The sequence below is a fragment of the Fusarium oxysporum genome, chromosome 8, assembly GCF_000149955.1.
Source record: "Fusarium oxysporum f. sp. lycopersici 4287 chromosome 8, whole genome shotgun sequence".
Classification (NCBI taxonomy): Eukaryota; Fungi; Ascomycota; class Sordariomycetes; order Hypocreales; family Nectriaceae; genus Fusarium; species Fusarium oxysporum.
In genome coordinates this window covers 1,093,211-1,113,734 of record NC_030993.1, presented here as the reverse complement: position 1 = coordinate 1,113,734, position 20,524 = coordinate 1,093,211, and the positions used below count along the sequence as shown (strand labels likewise).

Below are 20,524 nucleotides of genomic sequence, written 5' to 3'. Positions count from 1 at the left end.
GCCGGCCGGGGCCGCTGCCCGGTACCTTACCTTAGGTAGGTAGTGTACAGCAGGAAGCGGATGATGCATTCGTGATTGAATGTCAATTCAAATGAGCATGAAACATTGAACTTGAGATAAATGGACATGCATTAATGGAACAGAAGTGATTCCACGAATAGGGAGAAGAGAGCAGAACTTGCCATCTCAAGAGATATGGACGGGACGACTTGCTATTCCTGAGTAAATCGTGACATCATTGGTCCTCTCTCCCCATTCAAGCTCCCACCCCTCCTCCCCGCAATCGAGGAATCACAACCATTTTAATTCTGTCACCTTCTGCAATCACATTATCGGCAATTTTCTTTCTCACTTGCTGCAGAACAAGCCCTGTAAGTCGTTGATATCCTCTTACCGGTTAAAACTCGACCGTTATCAACCCCAAGACTCAGCTAAACAGAGATCTCATCCATTAGGCGCACCCCCAGCAATTGCCATTCTAATTCATCCATCATGACGACTATGCCCGCATCTCACGGCCACAACGAGGCCTGCTGCAACATACCTCCTGTTGTCTCTAAGGGATATGAGGCAAAGGGAACTTATAAGGAGATCGGAGGGTATAAGACTTGTAGGACGACTCCTAGCACATGAAGAGACAGCAATTAACTTGGGCAGATGTTACTGGTTCCGTCGACGCTAAGAAGGCCATTGTCGTGATCTACGACATCTTTGGATACTTCGATCAGACTCTTCAGGGAGCTGACATCCTCGCCTTCAGTGATGCTCACCAGAAGTACAAGGTCTTCATTCCTGACTGGTTCAAGGGCAGCCCCTGCCCCATTGAGATGTGAGAGCTCGCGTTCTCATCTGTTTTAACAACGACTATGTAGAGCCTCACTAACCGCTAATTCGATATCAGCTACCCTCCCGACAACGACGACAAGAAGAAGCAGCTTGGAGACTTCTTCGGCACCTATCCTCCCCCCAAGGTTGCCGGCCAAGTTCCTGACTATGTAAAGGCTGTCAAGGACCAGGACTCTTCCATCGAGAAGTTCGGAATCATCGGAGTAAGTGCTATTTGGTTGCAGCTATGTTTCAGTACTGACAAGTCTAAATAGTATTGCTGGGGTGGCAAGGTCGTTGCTCTCAGCGTCAAGGCAGACTCTAACCCCTTCTCCATTGCCGCCCAGATCCACCCCGCCATGGTAGACGCTTCTGATGCTGAGGGCCTTTCGGTCCCTACCATGCTTCTCGCATCCAAGGAGGAGCCCGATGAGGAGGTCAAGAAGTTTGAGGACAACCTCAAAGTGGCCAAGCACGTAGAGACCTTCAAGGACCAGATCCACGGCTGGATGGCCGCTCGTGCCGATCTCAGTGACAACCGCGTCAAGGAGGAGTATGAAAGGGGTTACAAGACAGTCCTTGAGTTCTTCGGTAAGAACTTCTAAAGACGGAAATGTGATGTCTATCTATCGAGAGATGCGATGTAACTAGCCTATGAGAAATGACCAAAGAAAATAAGAAACTCTGTTGTCAGACAACTGCGCTTGCATTCCTCATTATTCATAAACCGTTCTATAATCATGATTTGGATGCCTTTTCCCCAAATGCCAATACTTCCTCCATATCAAGGCTTTGAAACTCTCCGAGCTCGACCCTCTCCCCATTATCACCGTTTCCTACAGCTGTGGAGATCATGTATTCCTCGAGTAGCGGCATCAGTCTCACGTCCACGCCTTCAACCTTCTTGCCTCTCAGTCGAACCTCTTGGGCTTCCTCCATGTCTTCTGGCGGGGCAAAGTTGTGCATCTCGAGGTCCTTCAACCAGCTTGCCAGAAGAGCATCCCCTGTCATCTTGACATAGGCTTCACGGAGACACCATAGTGCATAAAAGTAGCGCAATGCACGATCTCGTTCTTGAACGGCAGGAACAGGGTTCATGCTCTTAAGCGCTGAGACTTCTCCCGCTCCAAAGACATCGGCATGAATGTCGACGAAACTAGCCCACCCATCTTGTTCCAAACTACTCAGATCTCGATCTCGCCGTTCTGATGGACAGACAACATCAACTCCCACGGCAAGGCCCTTTGGCGGATCATGAACGGCCAGAAGAACCGCGAGACCGGCCTGATGCGAGACGTTAAAGATCAGCGGCTCATCACCGCTTGGCAAAACAAACACGGGTTTGGTTCGAGCGTCTCGGGTAGTCTTGGCCTGGAACCAGGGGACGTGGCAGAAGCGAGAGATTGCGTAGCGCTTAAGAAGAGCCGAAGCGAGAGCGAGCTTGGCATCGCGGACGTGGTAGTATCTCAGGACAGAAGATTGTTCCTCCTCGGTGAGGAGTGAGAGTGCACGTGAAGCCTAAGGTATGACATGAGTATCAGGTTAAAGTGGATGACTAGAGCACTTACAGCGGATGTGAGGTCTTTGGTCTTGAGAGCGGATGGCCAAAGTGGACGAGTGTCGATCACCCATTGGATGACCGTAGGTGAGGATTGGGTCCTACTCATCGTTGCTACAACTGTTGCCTTGGAGTGCTGGAGAGCTAGCGTTTCAGGCTTCCAGTGAAAGAACCATTTGAAGTAGGTGATGGAGTTGAGACGAGACTGTGACAAGACAGGTGAGACTCGGAAGCCGAAAAGACGAAACCGGGCCTGTCGGAGGTGGGGTCTTGATTACGGGCCGGCCGAACGAACATTATCATACAGCAACGAACATGAAGTATAATAAGAGGCCATGAGGAGAACTTTGAATGTGCTCTACAGGTTCTCATCCCTTTCTTCATTCTTGAGACCTAATTATGCAGTCGAGTCTTGTACGGGCATCCTGCACTTTTTTCTCTCCTTGACAACCACAACCATGATCAGCCATTAAACCACAACGGGCTCATTATGTCCGAGAGGAGACTTCCATTCTTATCTTATATTACTTCTTTCTCTGCTCCAGCTGAGTCTTTTTTCTTCTCAGCACAGCAGTATTTTCTACTTTACCATTTTCTGGCTCGAGCCAAACGAGCTGTGTTGCGCCAACCAGTGTATCTGCCAAAGCCAGTTCTTGTCACCACACGAAACCATAGAGACTATTCAAAAGCTTCAGTCAAGGAAACATCGGATGTACTCTCGGCATGCAGCACGCTCGACTTTTCACTATTCACCCCGCCCATCTTAACGCCGAGTGTTGGGCACAACAAAACCCCAAAGGAAGCCCAGTCCAAAGCAAAGCAAAGCATTGCTACGTTGGATCTGAGTGGATGGAACGACCCCTGCGAAGAGTCTGAACCTTTACGCGGTGCAGGGGATTAAGGACGTTGGTGGTGGCCGATGTCTACTAATACAGACTCGAAATTATGTTATTATTGAAGAGATACAGGGTACGCGTATGATGTGGATGGATACGGAGACACTGAGATAATGATTCTTATTTTATTCTGAAGCAGTCCAGATTTAATATTAATGTTAATGATAATGATAAAAAGCCCTTCTCTCGGTTGGCCTAGAAGCGACAGTTGCTTATGCGGGACAAGTTACTTGACGTATATAGACACAGAGCCAGCCTCATAGACTAAGCTTTGAACCGTTCATGTCTACTCTATGACTCTCATGTGTTTAATATTCATGGACCTCCGCTGAGGCATTGCTACTGTACGCAGACCCCGTCATCAAAACTACGGCCATGAAACCTCCGCTTATTCTGTCTCTGGCTCAGCATCAACCGAGAGTAAGAATACATGACGTTCTTCCTTGCTTTCGCTCTTGTCCCCTTCCTTTGCTTTTCCATCTTCTTTATCCTTGGGTTTGTCCTCTCCGTCCTTCTTTTCGTCCTTTTTAGTTGTATCCACGACGCCGTCTTCTAGTTTGCCGAGGGTCTTGATCGCGTTGCCCTCGCCATCCAAGTCCACAACCACATCAATCTTGTCTAGGCTTCCATCTTCGGTGTATTTCCACATCTGCTTAATTTGTCCACGCACCAGTCCTGTCAGCCAGAGAGATCCCAGAACGCCAGGAACGAGATACAACAATGCAGGCTGGCCACGCTTGAAAATCAAGAGCATAGCCAAGGTAACCAGCATGCCGAGAAGATACCCAATGACGGAGGCATGAAAGTAAGTCTTGCGAAAGTGTGCAGCCGCCAAGTCAGGGGGCAGCTGCTGCGACCCAAAGATAAAGAATGTCCCACGCGTCCAAAGGCTATCTCCCCATTTTCCTTTGACGTTGACGTACTTGGCCTTAACCTCCTTGTGTTTAGTCTCGCTCCGTGTGATGAGAGCGCCTGATGTCGGGTCCTTCTCAATGAGCTTCAGGTCAGTGCTCTCATACTTGATCTTTTGATCATAATGGAGCCAGAGGTCAAACCGAAGGGCTAGGGCCATGACCATGCCTGGAATGACAATATCACCCAGTCCGAGGATACTCTTACGCTCTGCAGCCTCGAAAGTGAGCTTGATTGGGACGTCCAGCTTGGTTGCTACTGTAACCATATAGGGGCTGAAAATGCTTAGCTTTGGAGTCAATCTCAAGATCAGCCCTATAACTCACGTGTAAAATACCATTATGATATCGTAAAAGAACAGACCAACCAGGATCAGAGTACTAGTCAAGAAATCTGTGGGCGAGATGAGTTGAATGGAGCCATAGCACATGGCGTAACCAAGCATATTACTCAACAAGGGGGAGGTAGTTGATGAATAAATGAGCGCCGTGGCTAGTGCCATAACCAAGGACACTACATGAGCAAACTTGATTCGACCTTCCTCTTTGCCCATTCCATGGATGAAGAGCTTGATGGCCCAATGCCGCTTAAGGAGGCCTCGAAGCTCCCAGCCAGACTTGCGGATCTTCTCCGAGAACGCCAAACAAGCAAATGGTCCAGGAAAGGGGTTTTGCGTTTTAGGGATGGCTGCGTCAGGGTTTCCCGCATCATCGCAGACTTGTACTGATCTTGTCTTTTGATCCGCTTCCCTTAGTCGCCCGTCACGGCCGCGCCAGTATCGTGGAAACGCCAGGCTGGTCACCACCTCAATACCATGAGAATAGATTGATACAAGACTAGCAACCGACATGGTAGACATGTACCAGCGCAGAATTTTGTTCAGAATATCAGGGTCCTTAAGCCACTGAATCAGGTAGTACAGGCCGATAAGGACGGCACCAGCCATAAGCGGGAAAATAATGGCATCGGAGGGCTCTAGTCCCTGGGCAAAACGCTCCTCGTCGTCATCTTTGGAACCAGGCTTCTTTTTCTTCGCAGGTTGCGCAGATGGGGGTCGCCGAAGAGCAGCGTGGGCACCGAGATAGATGATGCCAATAGCGCTGAGGACGAGCCTGACTTCAAGCATAACAAAACTCAGATCTTTAATATGTGCAAAAGATGAGAGCCAATTTTGCCCATTGGCGAGGGTAGAATTTAGAGCATCGAAAGAGCCCTCCAGGGCGGCTGGATCTGTAGCGTTTTCTGCCATGGTTTGACTGGAAGACGTTGCTAATGTTGGTGATGGAGGGAAAGCAACGTGTTCTAAGCCTGGACAAGTTGTGTAAAGTGAGAGTTAAGGGTCACAGTCATGACATTTCGTGACAATTTTTCAGCACGTTGACCCCGTTGTTTCTGTAGCAAAATTGCAGTATAGTTTAAAAGAAAAGAATGATTGTTTTCCTGCATGAAAGGTCGACAAAGCACAGAAAAAGAACAAAGTCCTGACATGCAGTATCTTTGTTGAATGACGTCTGATGAAAGTGTAAAAGCTCACTGAGCTGAATGGAAACAGAAGGTTATGGGGCTGAAATGTAGTGGCCTGCGTTTTGCTACAGAGTTGTTTGGGACCCAAGTGACCAATCATGCAGCTCGCAGTGCTAAAAACGCCAGGAACTCAAGGCGCAACCTGCGCCAAACCCACCATCATGTCGAATAGAGATAGACATGCCGACCTTAAGGTACTTTGGTAGGAAAAGCACAATAAACGTTGACAGCAGGAAAAAGAAAAACAAGTTAGTTACCTTGGCAGTAGTGATACTATGATATCCCATGTGAAATGTTTGCCTTAATCATATAGCCCAGCCGCCAGTGACCTCACTGCTCCATGTTCGTAGACTAAAGCTGGTTGTGTCTACGGATGGGTTTGGCAGATAAATTTCCCCTCCATCATAAACAACTTACACCACACCCAACACAGCATCGCAATCATGACAACGAACATATCACTCGAGACCACAATGGTACGTCACAAAGTCTCGGCTTTGACTACAACTACTGACAAGTTACAGGGCTCGCTCACCCTTGAGCTCTACACCACCCACGCCCCTAAGACCTGCAATAACTTCACCACCCTTGTCCGTCGCGGCTACTACGACAACACCATCTTCCACCGCATCATCCCCAATTTCATGATCCAGGGCGGCGACCCAACAGGAACGGGTCGCGGCGGAAGCTCTATCTACGGCGAGAAGTTCGAGGACGAGATCGATCCGGGTCTCAAGCACACAGGCGCTGGTATCTTGAGCATGGCCAACGCAGGCCCCAACACAAACGGATCGCAGTTTTTTATCACGCTTGCGCCTACGCCTTGGCTTGATGGCAAACACACTATCTTTGGAAGGGTCAAATCCGGCATGAGTACTGTGAAGAGGATGGGCATGGTCAAGACTGGGTCTGAGGACAGGCCTATCGAGGACATCAAGATTGTCAAGGCTCGCGTTGTAGAGGAGGAGGAGGAGGAGGTCTAGATAGAAAGCATTCGCGGAGTGGATTAGACATCTCTAGCATTGGCGTTCAGGATTAAAAGTCACTAGTCACAATCACGGTCACAGGTCGCGTTCAAGATCATATTTCTGCAAATATCCATTGTTGTACTCATTACGCCAAAAACGCCCCGGTCCCTTTTCCATGGATGCTGTAAATATCCGGTCCCGGTAACCTTAGCCAACCAGCTCGCCATTCCAATGCAATGATGTATTGATGATAATACAAGTAGAGTAAATGTTCTTGAGAAGCAAGCGATAAGCAAATGATGTCCTTTGTCGCGTGACGTACTGCCTGCTTCTATCGTATCCAACCATGACATTCATGCTGATGCGTGTAGGCCAGGCTGACACTAAGAGTACAGCCTGACACGCCATCAGATCGATGACACATCGCTCATGATGCTGTTCCCGAGCGAGGTCTACTGAGGAGGGGATGAGAGAGTGTCTGAAGATTCTGACTCTCCAGTTGCCTCGCGGATGAGGCTGGGCTTGGGCTTGGGAGACCCCAGCGGAGGTTTGTTCATCTTAAGCTTCTTAACAGGACTGATACCCTTAGACACAACCTTCTTGGGTGCCACCTCAACGGATTCACTGTTGCTGTAGTCGGCCTTCTGCTCCTGGCTTAAGGACGACAGACCCTTAGGTTTGTCCTTTTTGAGGTTCGGCTTCGTCTTGAGAATCACCTTCTTGGTGACCGAGGAAGTAGGCTTGAGCTTCTTCTTCTTGTGACTGTTCTCAGAATCTTCCTCTTCGTCGCTGGCATCGCGCTTCTTCGGGCTGGCGGCGCGGGAGCCTGGCGCAGGAGTCGCCTTTTGTGATGAAGGTGGCGTTGTGTCATTCTGAGATCCGCCATTGCTCAACTTCTGCGCTGCAGCTCGACTGGCATTGCGACCACTGTTCCCAATGCATGAGCCCATATGGTTATTCAGTCGAGTGACGAGAATGCAACGCTTGCATTTGCTGCAAGTAGCTGAGGGGAAGGAAAGAACATTAGGTGGTCGCTGTTCGGGGGTGGGAGAATCGGTATTATTCTTTTCCATATCCTTCTTCTTCTTGCCTCGACCAGGACCTGGCGCGACCCAGCTCTGGCCATAGATGTCGCACCCAGGCTTATCAATGTAAGGATGTTTCTTGCAGTAGATGACACCGGGATCGGGTTTTTGAGCGCCTTTTCCGTCCGTTGGGTATAGGAGTCGGGGCAGATGGCATCGAGGGCACAGAATCTCGGCGGTCGTCTTGAGAGGATTGCCCTTCAGCAATACTTTTCCATCCTCGTATATAGCGGCGTCGGTCTCAATCCGTACGTCCGGTTTTGAGTCTGGCGTTGAGCTGTCGGACGCGTCGGATGCCAGCTTCTCGATGCGAATGGCAGCGGTGGTAGCTCTGGCTGTCTTCTCTTCGCGGTGCGTCTTCATCAAGAGATCGCTCAGAACGTTGTAAAGCACATCATCGAGTACAGCATGTGCCTGAGAAAGGTTCATGTTAGCAATTTATTAGAAAAGACATTGCCGAGGGATAGCGAGCAACAATTTCGATGCAATGGTGCTGCGATAGGGGCGCAGAGATGAGCAATCGCCACAGAGGACATGATGGCGCTCGCGGACGGCGACTGGTTTCGCATCGCAGGGAGGTGGGCAAGTAAAGAGATAGAGACCGAATACTTACCAACTTATCCATCGGAGCAGCATCATCTGGGGCGCTTATGACGCCCGCCCTGCCCGTGCCAGCATTCATGATGTCGCCGGATATCCTGAGTCCGAGCCAGGGCCGACAAGTTTGTAAGGAACAATGCTGTAAAAGCGGAGGGTGTGTAACTGAAATCGTGTGATGATGCGGAGGAGCGAAACGGCAGCTACCGGGCGGAGGGGGGGTGTGCACGGAATCGCAGCTGGGGTACAGTAGTGTTACTGAGGTGAATAACGGAGTAGGGGCGCTGGTTATTGCGATAAGAGAAAAAAGTTTGGGGGAGAAAATATCGAAAGTTGAAGGTGAGAGAATTAATCGTGAAAGAGGAGGAATAATTAGTGTGTACGAGTAAGAATGACGAGTAATTGTCGCTCTGATCCGGATGAAAACAATGAGTAAACCAAGTGAGTTAACAATAGGGAGTGGTGAGATGAATAAGGTAACAATTGATGAGTTTCTATTCTCCAATCTTCGTTCGTAGGAGGTTTCCAGCGCAGTGCACTACAAGTTCAGCGTTTGCGTTCGGTAACGGGGGGAGAAATTTGAGATGGATCGATATTGACGGCCCAAGTGACGAAATAGATGGCCCGCTTATTGAAGCGAGTAATTCAAAAGGAAAAGAACAAAAGAATCCCAAATGCAGCGACAAATTTTGATGCCAGCGACGAACCAAAGATGACGAGACGGTTGGTTCTGATTGTTCAAAGTCAAGGGGAAGATTTTAAGCAAAAAAATAAAAGTCAACGTTAACAGAAGCCACCCGAGACTGAGCCCGAGCCTCAGTGGGAGTCAGTGTGCCCCAGCGCTCAGTGCTCACCTCGGTCGGTATCAGCCACTGAAATTAGAGACGTAGAGTTTGGGAGAGGGACATGGAGTCATCTCCACCCATATAACGAATCTGACAAGATTAGGGGTTAGTATGTATCTTACCACAGCCCGATAATGTTATTATTCAGGTACTGAGTCTATCATGCCGGCGGGATGCGAAAGGTAATTATCAAGATCGATTGATCAAGATCCGGCAGCTTCGCTTGCGTGAAGCTTAATTGATAACCATGACAGATGCAAGGGACGATCGATCACCTCTGGCTTGGATGTCACTAATGCAGCTCATAGCGTACGACTTTTATATAAAAGATTGCCCAGAGAATCAAGGAATACCCGATATACAAAGAGTCTGTCGTGATGGAGCAGTATCAATGGAATGTATGCCTTACCGTATAATGTTTGTACTCATCCCTAGAGTTGCCCATGTGCCATCTGTTACTATGGATCCAATACTGCACGACACTAATATCAAACCACTTACTCATCCTGCAACTCACAAACGGCACCTGTCAATCGACTTTCAGGGGCGGGTACCCTTCAAAATACCGGATGCTGCTAAATTTATCTAATGCCCATCAAGGGCCTCCCTTAACGAATGGCGATCGACTTCAATCTAGATCTCTCACGTGGGATTGGCTATCCCTTCATCTTGAATGCCATTCATTGGGTGATCCGCGCTAGTGGCTATCCAAGAGCCTCATCCCCTCTGGACTTCCATGCTTTTTCGACCCTTTGAATACATCCACGAAAGCATAATCCTCATTGCTCCGGATTGACACTTAGACTCAAAGAGTGCATAGTTTAGGGTTTCGGCTGGGTATTTGTCTCACTTTTCCCAAACCTTAGTTTTCTTTTCCCTTGTTTACAGTTCGTCGATATCTGTCTCATAAACAACCTCCGTCCTCTCTCAACAACATACAACCTCTACCTGTCTCGATCAACCTCCAACTGCACATTTACATACGTCCACGTTAATATGTCACTTCCGTCCACAAAACCCGCCCAAACCTCTATCCGATCCTTCTTCTCGGCAAAAACACCCAAATATGCGCCTCCGCCTTCTCAGGGAGCTCTCATAGAACTCTCAGGGCCTCCCCCGCCGCCTGCTGCTACTGCCCCTCCACCAACCTCGAAGACGCCAGACTCCACGATAGCCTCGTTCCAGATCCCGCCTCTACCGACATCTCTCCCTCAAGAAGTTACGATCCGGCTGGTCTCGAACGACGATATCAACGCTCTACGTCGCATCAACGCCCTCCTTCTTCCCGTTAGCTACCCCGACAGCTTCTATCAACGTGCAGTTGATCCGACATCTGGTCGCTTTTCCCGAGTCATCACCTGGGCTCACAATGGTTCTGAAGCCAAGGTCGTCGGCGGTGTCGTTTGCCGCGTTGAACCCATCCTCGATTCCAACAGTCAGGGAGTCATGCCCCAGAATCTATACATTCAGTCGCTATGTCTGCTCTCGCCTTATCGATCGCTGGGTCTCGTGAACGCTGCAGTGGACAATATCATTGCAGGTGCTGTATCGGACCCCAACTTGAATGTGACAACTGTCACGGCCCATGTTTGGACTGAGAATGAGGAGGGTCTGAAATGGTATGAAGGTCGTGGCTTCAAGCGCGAGAACCAACCCATTGAGGGCTACTATCTCAAGCTGCGTCCCAATTCCGCTTGGCTAGTCAGCCGTCCCACTGGCGCTTCTGTCCGGAACTTGCTACCTTCTTCCTCTTCTGCGCCTCAACATAGTGTGCTTGCGAGCGCAACTGCTGACATTGTCAACCTGGACGCAGCGTCAGGTCCTCCCAAAAATAGCACCTCAAGACCTCCCATGCCTCAGTCTGGGAAATCCTATCAAAATCAACGACCTGAGACGGAGTGGAATGATCTCCCTGAGGATATGGCAAACAGCCGTCTCGCACCACCGCCCCGGGTAGGAAGTACTGGCTCCGGTGCAAGCTCTAGAAGTAGCTCTGCGGCGCGAAAGAAGAAGGATAGGTCTTATCCTGCGGCTGCTTTTGGGAATTGAGGCATGGACGAGAAAGATGTGATTGATATAAGCTGCTACTAAAGAAGAATGGATTGCTTCACGATGGTATACGATTTCAACGGTTCGGATGGGCTAGACGCGCTTCAGAAAAAGACACAATATTAGACTTACCATAATAATAACCCAATAATACATCCAGCTGTTCCTGGGGAAACTGAAAAGGAATCATCAGATTATCTCGTCATAAAACTAGTTGCCTCATAATTATACAACTTTTGAATGTAGAAAAAAAAATTGCAAAGGGATGAAAAAATTCAAGAAAACGCCTAGGGCCCAAAAATGAACATGACCACATCCCGTCACATGCACATATATACATAAATCTTGACACGAGTTATCAACTCAGAAACATAACACCAAAACATGTAGTTGCTCATCGACGCTTGCTATACCATATAGCTGCTAGCGCAAGGAGACCGACAGCACCGCCAATTAGGAGTGCCTGGTTAGAGACTGGTGCAGAATCGACTATTAAATTGTTAGCAAATGTCGCTTATGCGGAAGCCGAAGTTTGAATGGCTTGGGATGGAGGGTAGAACGTACGGATCGCATCAGAAGACTTGCGAGCGCGGTTGGACTCGGATCTCAAGTCAGTCAAATAATCTTCGGGCTTCTCCCTGCCAGCAGCCACCAGGGCAATCAGGGCGGCGCCGACACCGCTACCGTCCTTAGCGATACCGATTCGGATCTTCTCAGCACCCTGTGGTCCAATGCCGTCAATGGCACGGAGGGCCTCGTAGATCATATCGCGGAAGAAAGGGTAGTGCTCGACGAGACTGCCATCGACACCGATATCAATAACCTCTTCATCGAGATCATTGAGCTTGCCAGAGTTGAGGGCGATGGCACCGATGGCGACAGCTGACAATCGAGCAGCGCGACGACCAACAGCATTGGAAACAGACTTGAAAGCCTGAGCATCCTCGAGCGAGGGAGTATAAACACTGAGGAGGTTCTCGAGTTCCTGGCGAAGGGTAGACAGCTCAGGGGTATTGTCGGCGGCCGCAACGGACATGATGGAGCTGTCGAGTCCCCAAGGCTTAAGGAAGCCAGACGATGGCGCGATGTTTGTGGTGGTGCCCCAATCGTTCGTGCTCGAGTTGAGATCCTTGAACAGAGACGAACTCTCATTGTTGATCATATCGGCCATGGCAAGTCGGACAATCTCGCCCAAGAACATACCAGACACCCGCTTCTCGAACATTTGAAGGCCAGGGTTTACACTTTCGGCGTCAAGAGCCTTATCCCAAGGTGTTGATGGCAAAACGTTGAGCTGGTTGTCAAAAGAACCCCACTCTGTGTTGACAACCATCTCTCCTGTTGACTGATCATACTCCCCAGAGATAGGCTTCTTGATGTTGCTCAATTTTTCCATGTAGGCACCGTTGGTACCAGTACCAAAGATGGCACCGAGCACAGATCGGCTCTTGCTGGTTGAAGTGTAGGATCGAGCCATGAGAGTGCCGACAGTGTCGTTTACGAGCGCCGCAACCTTGACGGGGAGGTGGAGCTTGTCGATCTCGGTCTGAAGCAGAGCGCAGACGTCCTTGCCTATGGCATCAGGAATGTCAAAGCCCTTGGTCCATCGAATTAGCAGACCCTTGTTAATAGCTAGCTGCTTGACAGGGAAGCTGAAGGTGAACCCCAGGCGGAAGATATGTTCATCGCGATAGCCCGAGGGAGTACTGGCAGTGTTGCGACGACGCAGGTGGGAGTTGAAGCGGTCGGCATGGTGCTCCTTGAGGAAGATCTCGATCTGCTATGGCGAGGAAAGAAAAGAGTTGTGAGGAGGTCTTTGCGACCATAAGCTCCTTCGGAATGGCACCTTGTTGTAAGTGAGGTTAAAGGTGGTGTCACCATGAGCATGATGGAGCAAACTCGGAAGTTTGTGCCTCCCAGATCAACGGCCAGATACAGACCCTAATGAGGGAGAATCAGTCTGGGCAGCTTCACGAGCCAAATGTGGATAAAAATCACCTTTTCTGTGCCATTGGGAACGCCGGTGACGTAGGTAGGGATTTGTTGGAGGCTGGTACCCTCTTTGTGAAGGCCCTCATCTAGGAAATTGTGAGTTTGGGTTTTGTTGAGGGTTTAAAGCCAAAATGGGAGAAAATGCGCATCATGACAATGAGCTGCAGTAGCACCGCGGCGCAGATTCTACGTGGAGCGAGGGGTGAGCATACCCATTTGCCTCAAGAACTCCTTCACATGAGTGTTAAGTTCCTCGTCGGAGAAATCGAACTCTTGGACGATACGGTTGGACTCGTCAGCGAGAGCCATGGTGATAGCTGGTGAGGTGGGCGGCGTGGTCGTGAAGAGAGGGGGGATATAGCAGACAGCTTCGGACGCTGAAGGGATTGGTGGTGGAGATGAGAGAGAGAATTGAGGGAATAAAAGGTGAAGAGTTCGTAGAGAGAATAATTGGAGGAGGGAGGAGAAGGAAACCAAAATTGAGGCGTTGGCGGACGACAACGAGGTCAAAAGGTTTCTTGGGAATTTGAGCTCTGGCTGCTGCTGGAGCTTGGCGTCACCGTTACTGAGGACAAGCTGGGAGAGCTGCTGACGGAACCTGTGTCAGTGGCTGATCAACTACCAATGACGACTAGAAATGGGGGTGTTTTCTGGGGCCTGGGGATCATGGAGCGTTACGTGAGTGATGACAAGGGCCAAAGTTTCTGAGACTGGGTATTGAGCGCCGAATGGGCCCGAAATGCAGTGGATTTTTTAATACCACGAGCCTCACTCCAGTTGCTTCCTTCTCCTGATTGAGGCGCCATCCCCATGGTTCTGAAGCACCCAACCCAATCGAAGTGTCGCCGGGCGGCCGTGGAGAGGCCGTCCAAGTGGAGAGATGGTGGAGGTGTGGTCGGTGGTGCTCGGGGTGCGGGGGAGAAAGCTCATCGAGGCTCCGCTAATACGCCGAACTTCGCCGTGTCTTGCTTCCAACGTCTTGTTTTTTAGGGTGCTTGGTCTCTAATAAACCAAAATAATTATTTCTTGAGGCTCATGTCCCGCGTGCATATCCACTGGGATGCCGTCATAAGCCAACTTGGCCCCAGTAAAAAAAAAATAAGAGTCGCCAGTAGTCCCCAGCCGTGAAGATGATGCTATCGTCAAGTCCCTCAACTGTACCCTCACTAGTAAGGTTTCGGCCAGGTCATGCCATGCATCATCTTCATGAGCCGAGCTCAACCCAGTCCCAGTCTTGCGGTTCGCGGACGGGTGATTTCTGGGCTGGAGAGCCACAGATGGGGCAACGGGGAGACAAATGGACGTGTGGGTGAAAGGCGGGATGACGGGGTAGGAATGATACTGCAAAATGATATGATGGGCCCAGTAAATACCAAGCACAGGGGAAAAAAAAGAATACCGTATTGAAATGCCAACTTACCACTAGAAACAGCATGAGAGCTACACATGAGACAAGGAACCGAGGCCAAGGGGGCTTCTTCGTCTTAATCTCATGTCCATGTCCATGTCCATACACCTGCACCTGCTGTGCCTCCATTGTCTAATTGACCACCACTTCTAAGCCAGGGCCCCGGCTGTATCTTGGTGCCCTCTTGTGGTGAATTTCAAGATGAGGTTTTCTGGCCTGCTTTGGTCGCGTGCTTGTCTAAGATTTTCTCCTCTATGAATTTCGCAGGACCAATGACCTCTCGATCGTAAGAGTGTCGGCAATGAGGTGACAAACAGTCAGAGAGTTCTTGACAAAGTCTAGATCTCCGTCGTTGTGGTCGTTGCTGAATTGAGGCTTTTGAAACGGCCCGTCTCCTCCGTATCGGGTGCACCAGACACGGAAGAAGAAACCGTCAACTTCCACGTCAATGAGCCGCCCCGACGTATCATGCGAGACTCAGAGGGGGGACTTCGGCGCTTGATCTCGTGAGTCTCCTGTTGGGTGATGCAGAGGTCGGATTGGTGTAATGTAAGTGGTGGGCTTGGACCCGGCACAGTGTTTCGTGGCTTGAGCCTCAAGGACAATGATACACTGGCATTCACAATGTCAGGAACGATATGCAACATGCCCCGTCTCTTGCGTGCCGTGGTTTATCCTCGAAATACCGCAATCGTTCGAGAATAAAATGGTGATCTGTGTCGTGTGGTGTGGGTATAATGAGAACGTTTTGAACAAAATGGCAGGTGGTAAATATCTTCACGTTTTAGGCCTCAGACGTGGCTTGGTAATGTAGGTAGGTAGCCAGTTCTGCGGCAGGGTTTGAAGAGTCGTGCTCAGTTTTTTCCGTCTTCCTTGTTTTTGTGAAAACTTTGAGGACTTATAAGGGACAAAACCGGTCAAATGTAACAGATGGTAAACTTCGAGGAAGGCGCCCCATTCCACGACACCGCTCTTCATCCATGAGGTACCTAACCAAGAAAGCTTTGAGCCACTTTCCCACCGACAGTAATAAGCCCTCCTACGAATTATTTGCTAACTCGATAGCCTTCCTTAGCTGTCAAGAATTTCAGAGAAGCCATCGCTCTTTTAGTAACACCGTGCATAACGTTAATAGGTCCGAAGCCTGAATCACGCTTCAATGTGAGTCTTCTGTTTTTGACAACGAATTCTCACGTCCCCCTGCTTGAAACTCTAAGCCCTTAGTGATGAAATGAGGGCAACCGCTGAACTATTACTACGGTTGAATATTGAAGCTGAAGTTTGTAACCTTAAATGATTTTCTCAAATTCTATAGACGTCTTCGTGATAATGGATGTAATAGAGCCACGATTGTCTCGCAGCCTTATGGCTATCCTCGCCGGGCCGCATTCCCTACTGCTTGGCCCATCTGTGTTTGGGGAACCTGGCCTGTTGATCAGGTCTACGACCAATCAGAAAATCCACTTGCAAACGTGATTCAAACCTCATATTCGAGGTTTGAGCTTCTATTTTCTACCACTGAATGTCTTTTATACTCTATGATAAACAGACCCGAAGAATCTCGAACAGACTGTGTGCCCACGTAAAAGATCACCTACAGAATCACCTATTATCTATGCTAGAGGATGCAAAGCTTAGGACCTTGACCCTAAGTGACGAAAAGATTTAGGTAATTTGGTCTGAACTTAGGGGACTCTTTACTGAGTTTATTCTAGTACTCTCCTCTAAAGGCTCAAGTTTTCCTGCTCACTGAGGCCGTAGCATCTGAACATTAATTCTCTCCTCTCGCTGGTCATGAGCTGCTCCCTCCGCTGGATTTGAATCAAAACCAACAGTGTAAACCACGCAGTGCATGTCCGGGAATGTCTCAGAAAACTACACCAAAGCCCCGACTACACATAACTTGTCTTGCTGAGCTATGTTAACACATCTCACGAGGGACGGGAAAAGCCGTAAAGTTTCAAAATGGTGTTGAGCCACCTTCTTTAATACAAATAACTGTAACATAGACGTTTAACATGGCTGCCTCAGAGAGCTGCCATGAACCCTGCCTGCCCAACTGCCTTGTTTTTGTCCTTCCATGGCTTGCCTGCCTGCCCGCCCTCTGTAAATATCGACCTAGACGCCAGATAAACACGCATAAAGGGGCATTAGACAATTGCACAAAAGTATTAAGATAGAGAGAGCGGCAGGCTCTTGATTTCTTCCCCCCCCGCCTCCATGGTATAGAATGGTGGCCAGCACATCTCCCCAGAGTGGTGAATTTTGCTTCTTGAATTCTTCTTCGTCGCTGTCGTTCGAGATTAGAGCATAGATGAGAAATCTCGCTGGTGTGTCCTCCAGCGAGCTTCGAATAAGGCGATGGTTCGTTAGATCGCTCCTTACATGATAATGGCAGGAATGTCGACGTTAGCCTTGATAGATTTGTGGGGGAGGACGCTGCCACCGTTGACGTAGATCTCATCACCAATTGTGACATCGTCGCCGAGAACTGTCACGTTCTCGAGGCGAGCCCATCGGCCAACGGTGCTGTTCCAGCCGACGATGGTGGACTTCACCCAGGCGTGGTCCTTGACCTTGGAGCCACGGAGCAACACACATCGTTGCAGGCGGACACCGTCACCGATAACGACATCAGGACCGATCGTGACATTGGGTCCGATCCTGCAGTTCTTGCCAATCTTGGCAGAGGGGTGGATCATGACATTTCCGCCGTGAACGTAGGGCTCAGTGGGAGGAGTGAGCTCCTTGCTGCCCTTCTTTGTGAGGGAAGAGAGGTACAGGCATGTACCGCTGAGGAAGTCCTTGGGCTGTCCAACGTCCATCCAGAAGCCTTCGAGGTCGAAAGAATGAAGCTGGTTGTCCTTGACCATAGCGGGGAAGGTCTCCTTCTCGATAGAAGTCGGGCGGAGCTCGATACGGTCGAGGATGGAAGTGTTGAAGATGTACATGCCGGCGTTGATACGGTTGCCGACGAACTCGACGGGCTTCTCGACAAATCGGTCGATCAAAGAGCGGTGACCGGGCTGGTGGACAACAACACCATACTTGGAGGGTTCCTCAACCTTGGTGACGACAATGGTACCCTCATTGCCGTGGTTCTTGTGGAAAGCCAGGAGGTCCTGGAAGGGGTAGTCGCAGATGACATCGGAGTTGAGGACGAAGAAGGGAGAGTCGTCCTTAGCGAGAATACTCTCAGCAAGCTTCAGGGGTCCAGCGGTATCGAGGGGCTCAGTCTCGACGGAGAATTCGATGTTGATGTTGTACTTCTCCTCGTACTGCAGAGAGTGTCAGTTATATGGCTTTAAGGAGAATATAAAGGCTCCAGGTTCTTACCTCAGCCAAGAACTTCTCCATGATCTCAGGTCTGTAGTTGACAGCAAGGACGATATCAGTGACACCCGCTGCGACCAGCGCCTCAATCTGGTGCACAATCATGGGCTTGTTGGCGAACTCGACAAGAGGCTTGGGGAGAGTGAGGGTCTGTAATGCGCCACAGCATGTCAGTCACACACAAAACAAATATTGGAGGGGTGCACAGGAGTTTTGCGCGCCTGAGGGGTAACGTACGAGAGGGCGAAGGCGAGTACCAAAGCCGCCGACAAGAATAAGTCCTACGCATTTTTAGCTGCTGGAGAAGTTGAGAATGGCCAGATGAAGCGTACCCTTCATGATTGCGGTATTGAGAAGCTGTTACGTGGGTGAATGCGTTGGAGCAACGTGAGTCGACAGGGACAGAGAAAGTAAAGAACAGAGAGTGACAGCAGCGAGGTCCTGAAAAGAAGGAAGCAACCTCGACAGGATTAGATTAAGGAAGAATAAAATGTTTAAAGGGTATCGGGTATCTCGAGAGATTGAGTATCTGGATCAGAGTCAAAGTGAAGGTCAGAGAGAAAGGGGAAGATCAGGAGGAGAGGAGAAGAAGAAGAAGAAGCTCAACTTTGAACTCAGGAGAGAGAGCACAAGCAGAGGGAAGTGGGGATGTTCTAAAAAGGCCAACGTGGGTAGATGCAGCCAGAGAGACGACCTAAGCAGGCTGAGAGTGGGGAACTGGACCCAGATTACAGGGGACCACACGGGCTGCCAGTGCCATAGCCCAGGGTCTAACTCAGGTTAGGTAGTTTTCAGCGGCTTCGAGATTTGACTTCCAGCTACGATCAAGATCTCTGTAGAAACGCGGCTCAGTCACTTGTTTCACGATACTCAAGTTATCTAATCAGCCAGTAGGGAGAGGAAGTCTGATGCTTGTATCTCGTTCACGTCATCATTGACCTCAGAGTATGGTTCTGTAGTAATTCCCACAATGCTATTACCGCTATTGTTCCCGATCCCTTCATCTCCAGGCCAGAATATCACAAGGAATGCATCTGGGACTCTCAACTCCTTCATATCCAATAGTCAGTTAGTCTACGCCTCTCAGGCTATTGCCATCTCCCATCCGGGCCACACAGACAAACGATCCGCGACACGAGGTCCTCTAATAGAAAGGGGGCTGCGTGCTCTTCTCACTCCAATCAAACAGGTCTTGCGGGTCATTGTGGCTCTACACCTTGTCCCTTCCCTGGCGAAATTATATTAAACCCCCTGTTCAGCGTATGGTTATTCTAGAATTGATTAATATCTGACATGATTTTCATTGAATTTGAGAACAAATCATTATTTGAAACCCGTGCCTTTCTTCTGCCAGAGGAGGTCTGGAGATCAATGTCAAGTTCATCAGTAATTAGACCCCCTAATTACCTCCTACATATTACACTGTATCACTTTATGCCAGACTGTGATTCTCAATACCAACAGGTCAAGGCTCAATCGATGGCCCCGACTCCTATTCACAGTCTTTGCCTTCTCATTTTTATGAGGTTGTTAGCTGATCGAGGTCCGAGCCAGTGGCACCATCTTCTCCTCCTCAAGGCATTGACTTAGTTAAAGGAGGACAGGAGGTGGCCACACAACCACTCATAAGCTGACGTTCATTTTTACAACCCCTGACGAGGACCCTGCAGCTCATTTACGAGAGTTCCTCGTGTTAATGGCGATTTCTACATTGGCTTTTTCAACTGTGATGACCTTCCGAGTATAGCACGCACAGAACCCCGTGACTTTATTCAGACTCTTTGTCACGTCGTGAATGGGAACAACTGTTCGTAACACAAAGAAAGACGTTCCACCTCACCCCATATGACTTCATCGTCGAAGGCGTTTCCATCTCTCAGCCTCTCCCGTGTCTCCATCTGACACGTCTGCTTAGTTTAGCGTGAGCCCCTCCCTTTGCTCTTCTCTATTCTGATTGAGCTGTCAATAACCACCTCGTGACCCTCATGTGCAATAAACTTGCAAACTCTGTCAACCTCCCCTCACCCTTGAACCTGTGCCTGTGTATTGGGATACAGTTCAGCCAAATCATGATCGGCATGTATCAAATGTTTGATGCACTATGTAACTCTCGTTTGATTATTCACCCCAGTCTCTCCGTCTCACGGCTGCGCCATACTCACAGCTTGTTCGACGTCACAATAGAGGTTGAAATCTGTAACAACTTGACGCTGCACTGACGATCCTCACTGAAAGTTCACAGAGCCAGCAATAGAGTTTGGAGTTGGTGGCGTTGTGTTCCCACCTCCTTAACAGCTGACAGTTGCTCGCGTTATCCAGATTCCCGACAAAATCGTTTGTTGGTCTGACTTCTTGTTTCCTTATTGATTGCCGCTTTCAACCTAACTTGGATTCTTGGTAGCATATGCAAACATTGTGGCTTTCTGAAGCTTGGATATTGTTAGAATTGAGTTTGAGCTGACTTCATCCGCCAACCTCAAACAACTATTGGTGCACAGGATCAAGCGATCTGAGTTACACTGGGATTAATAC

At 49.4% G+C, this 20,524-nt stretch overlaps 8 protein-coding genes across 12 annotated transcripts; 3 read left to right on the top strand and 5 right to left on the bottom strand.

Annotated features, from left to right (window-relative positions):
* The first annotated feature begins 56 nt into the window (after window positions 1-56).
* FOXG_03037 (carboxymethylenebutenolidase) lies at window positions 57-2,090 on the top strand. 2 transcript variants are annotated; one of them, XM_018380542.1, is made up of 5 exons: window positions 57-371; window positions 456-610; window positions 658-829; window positions 902-1,049; window positions 1,101-2,090. In XM_018380542.1, the coding sequence occupies exons 2-5, from the start codon at window positions 493-495 to the stop codon at window positions 1,428-1,430; spliced, it is 768 nt and encodes a 255-aa protein (XP_018236833.1). In that variant the 5' UTR covers window positions 57-371; window positions 456-492; the 3' UTR covers window positions 1,431-2,090. The 2 variants fall into 2 exon arrangements, with proteins under 2 accessions (XP_018236833.1, XP_018236834.1); XM_018380543.1 differs by having other exon boundaries at window positions 86-610; window positions 1,101-1,543.
* Window positions 800-2,626, bottom strand: FOXG_03036 (uncharacterized protein). Its single transcript, XM_018380541.1, has 2 exons — window positions 2,394-2,626; window positions 800-2,343 (listed from the first exon to the last, which is right to left on the bottom strand). Exons 1-2 carry the CDS (start codon window positions 2,490-2,492, stop codon window positions 1,564-1,566), a joined length of 879 nt encoding a protein of 292 aa, XP_018236832.1. The 5' UTR covers window positions 2,493-2,626; the 3' UTR covers window positions 800-1,563.
* A 622-nt stretch (window positions 2,627-3,248) lies between these two features.
* FOXG_03035 (uncharacterized protein) lies at window positions 3,249-5,714 on the bottom strand. The gene is made up of 2 exons (XM_018380540.1): window positions 4,518-5,714; window positions 3,249-4,466 (listed from the first exon to the last, which is right to left on the bottom strand). The coding sequence occupies exons 1-2, from the start codon at window positions 5,438-5,440 to the stop codon at window positions 3,668-3,670; spliced, it is 1,722 nt and encodes a 573-aa protein (XP_018236831.1). The 5' UTR covers window positions 5,441-5,714; the 3' UTR covers window positions 3,249-3,667.
* Window positions 5,715-6,039: 325 nt separating this feature from the next.
* Window positions 6,040-8,382, top strand: FOXG_03034 (peptidyl-prolyl cis-trans isomerase-like 1). Its single transcript, XM_018380539.1, has 2 exons — window positions 6,040-6,191; window positions 6,240-8,382. Exons 1-2 carry the CDS (start codon window positions 6,159-6,161, stop codon window positions 6,696-6,698), a joined length of 492 nt encoding a protein of 163 aa, XP_018236830.1. The 5' UTR covers window positions 6,040-6,158; the 3' UTR covers window positions 6,699-8,382.
* On the bottom strand, window positions 6,258-9,585 carry FOXG_03033 (uncharacterized protein). 2 transcript variants are annotated; one of them, XM_018380537.1, is made up of 2 exons: window positions 8,382-9,585; window positions 6,258-8,182 (listed from the first exon to the last, which is right to left on the bottom strand). In XM_018380537.1, exons 1-2 carry the CDS (start codon window positions 8,448-8,450, stop codon window positions 7,136-7,138), a joined length of 1,116 nt encoding a protein of 371 aa, XP_018236828.1. In that variant the 5' UTR covers window positions 8,451-9,585; the 3' UTR covers window positions 6,258-7,135. The 2 variants fall into 2 exon arrangements, with proteins under 2 accessions (XP_018236828.1, XP_018236829.1); XM_018380538.1 differs by lacking the exon at window positions 8,382-9,585 and adding an exon at window positions 8,244-8,366 and having other exon boundaries at window positions 6,775-8,182.
* A 115-nt stretch (window positions 9,586-9,700) lies between these two features.
* Window positions 9,701-11,493, top strand: FOXG_03032 (uncharacterized protein). The gene has a single exon (XM_018380536.1). It carries the CDS (start codon window positions 10,207-10,209, stop codon window positions 11,257-11,259), a length of 1,053 nt encoding a protein of 350 aa, XP_018236827.1. The 5' UTR covers window positions 9,701-10,206; the 3' UTR covers window positions 11,260-11,493.
* Window positions 11,494-11,653: 160 nt separating this feature from the next.
* Window positions 11,654-13,560, bottom strand: FOXG_03031 (hexokinase; the record flags this gene model as incomplete). The annotated part of the gene is made up of 5 exons (XM_018380535.1): window positions 11,654-11,748; window positions 11,824-13,039; window positions 13,138-13,200; window positions 13,258-13,337; window positions 13,464-13,560. 5 exons carry the CDS (start codon window positions 13,558-13,560, stop codon window positions 11,654-11,656), a joined length of 1,551 nt encoding a protein of 516 aa, XP_018236826.1.
* Window positions 13,561-16,311: 2,751 nt separating this feature from the next.
* On the bottom strand, window positions 16,312-20,420 carry FOXG_03030 (mannose-1-phosphate guanyltransferase). Of its 3 annotated transcripts, XM_018380532.1 has the most exons (4): window positions 18,325-20,420; window positions 18,230-18,273; window positions 17,996-18,142; window positions 16,312-17,937 (listed from the first exon to the last, which is right to left on the bottom strand). In XM_018380532.1, the coding sequence occupies exons 1-4, from the start codon at window positions 18,329-18,331 to the stop codon at window positions 17,041-17,043; spliced, it is 1,095 nt and encodes a 364-aa protein (XP_018236823.1). In that variant the 5' UTR covers window positions 18,332-20,420; the 3' UTR covers window positions 16,312-17,040. The 3 variants fall into 3 exon arrangements, with proteins under 3 accessions (XP_018236823.1, XP_018236825.1, XP_018236824.1); XM_018380534.1 differs by having other exon boundaries at window positions 17,996-18,273; XM_018380533.1 differs by having other exon boundaries at window positions 17,996-20,420.
* Window positions 20,421-20,524: the final 104 nt, after the last annotated feature.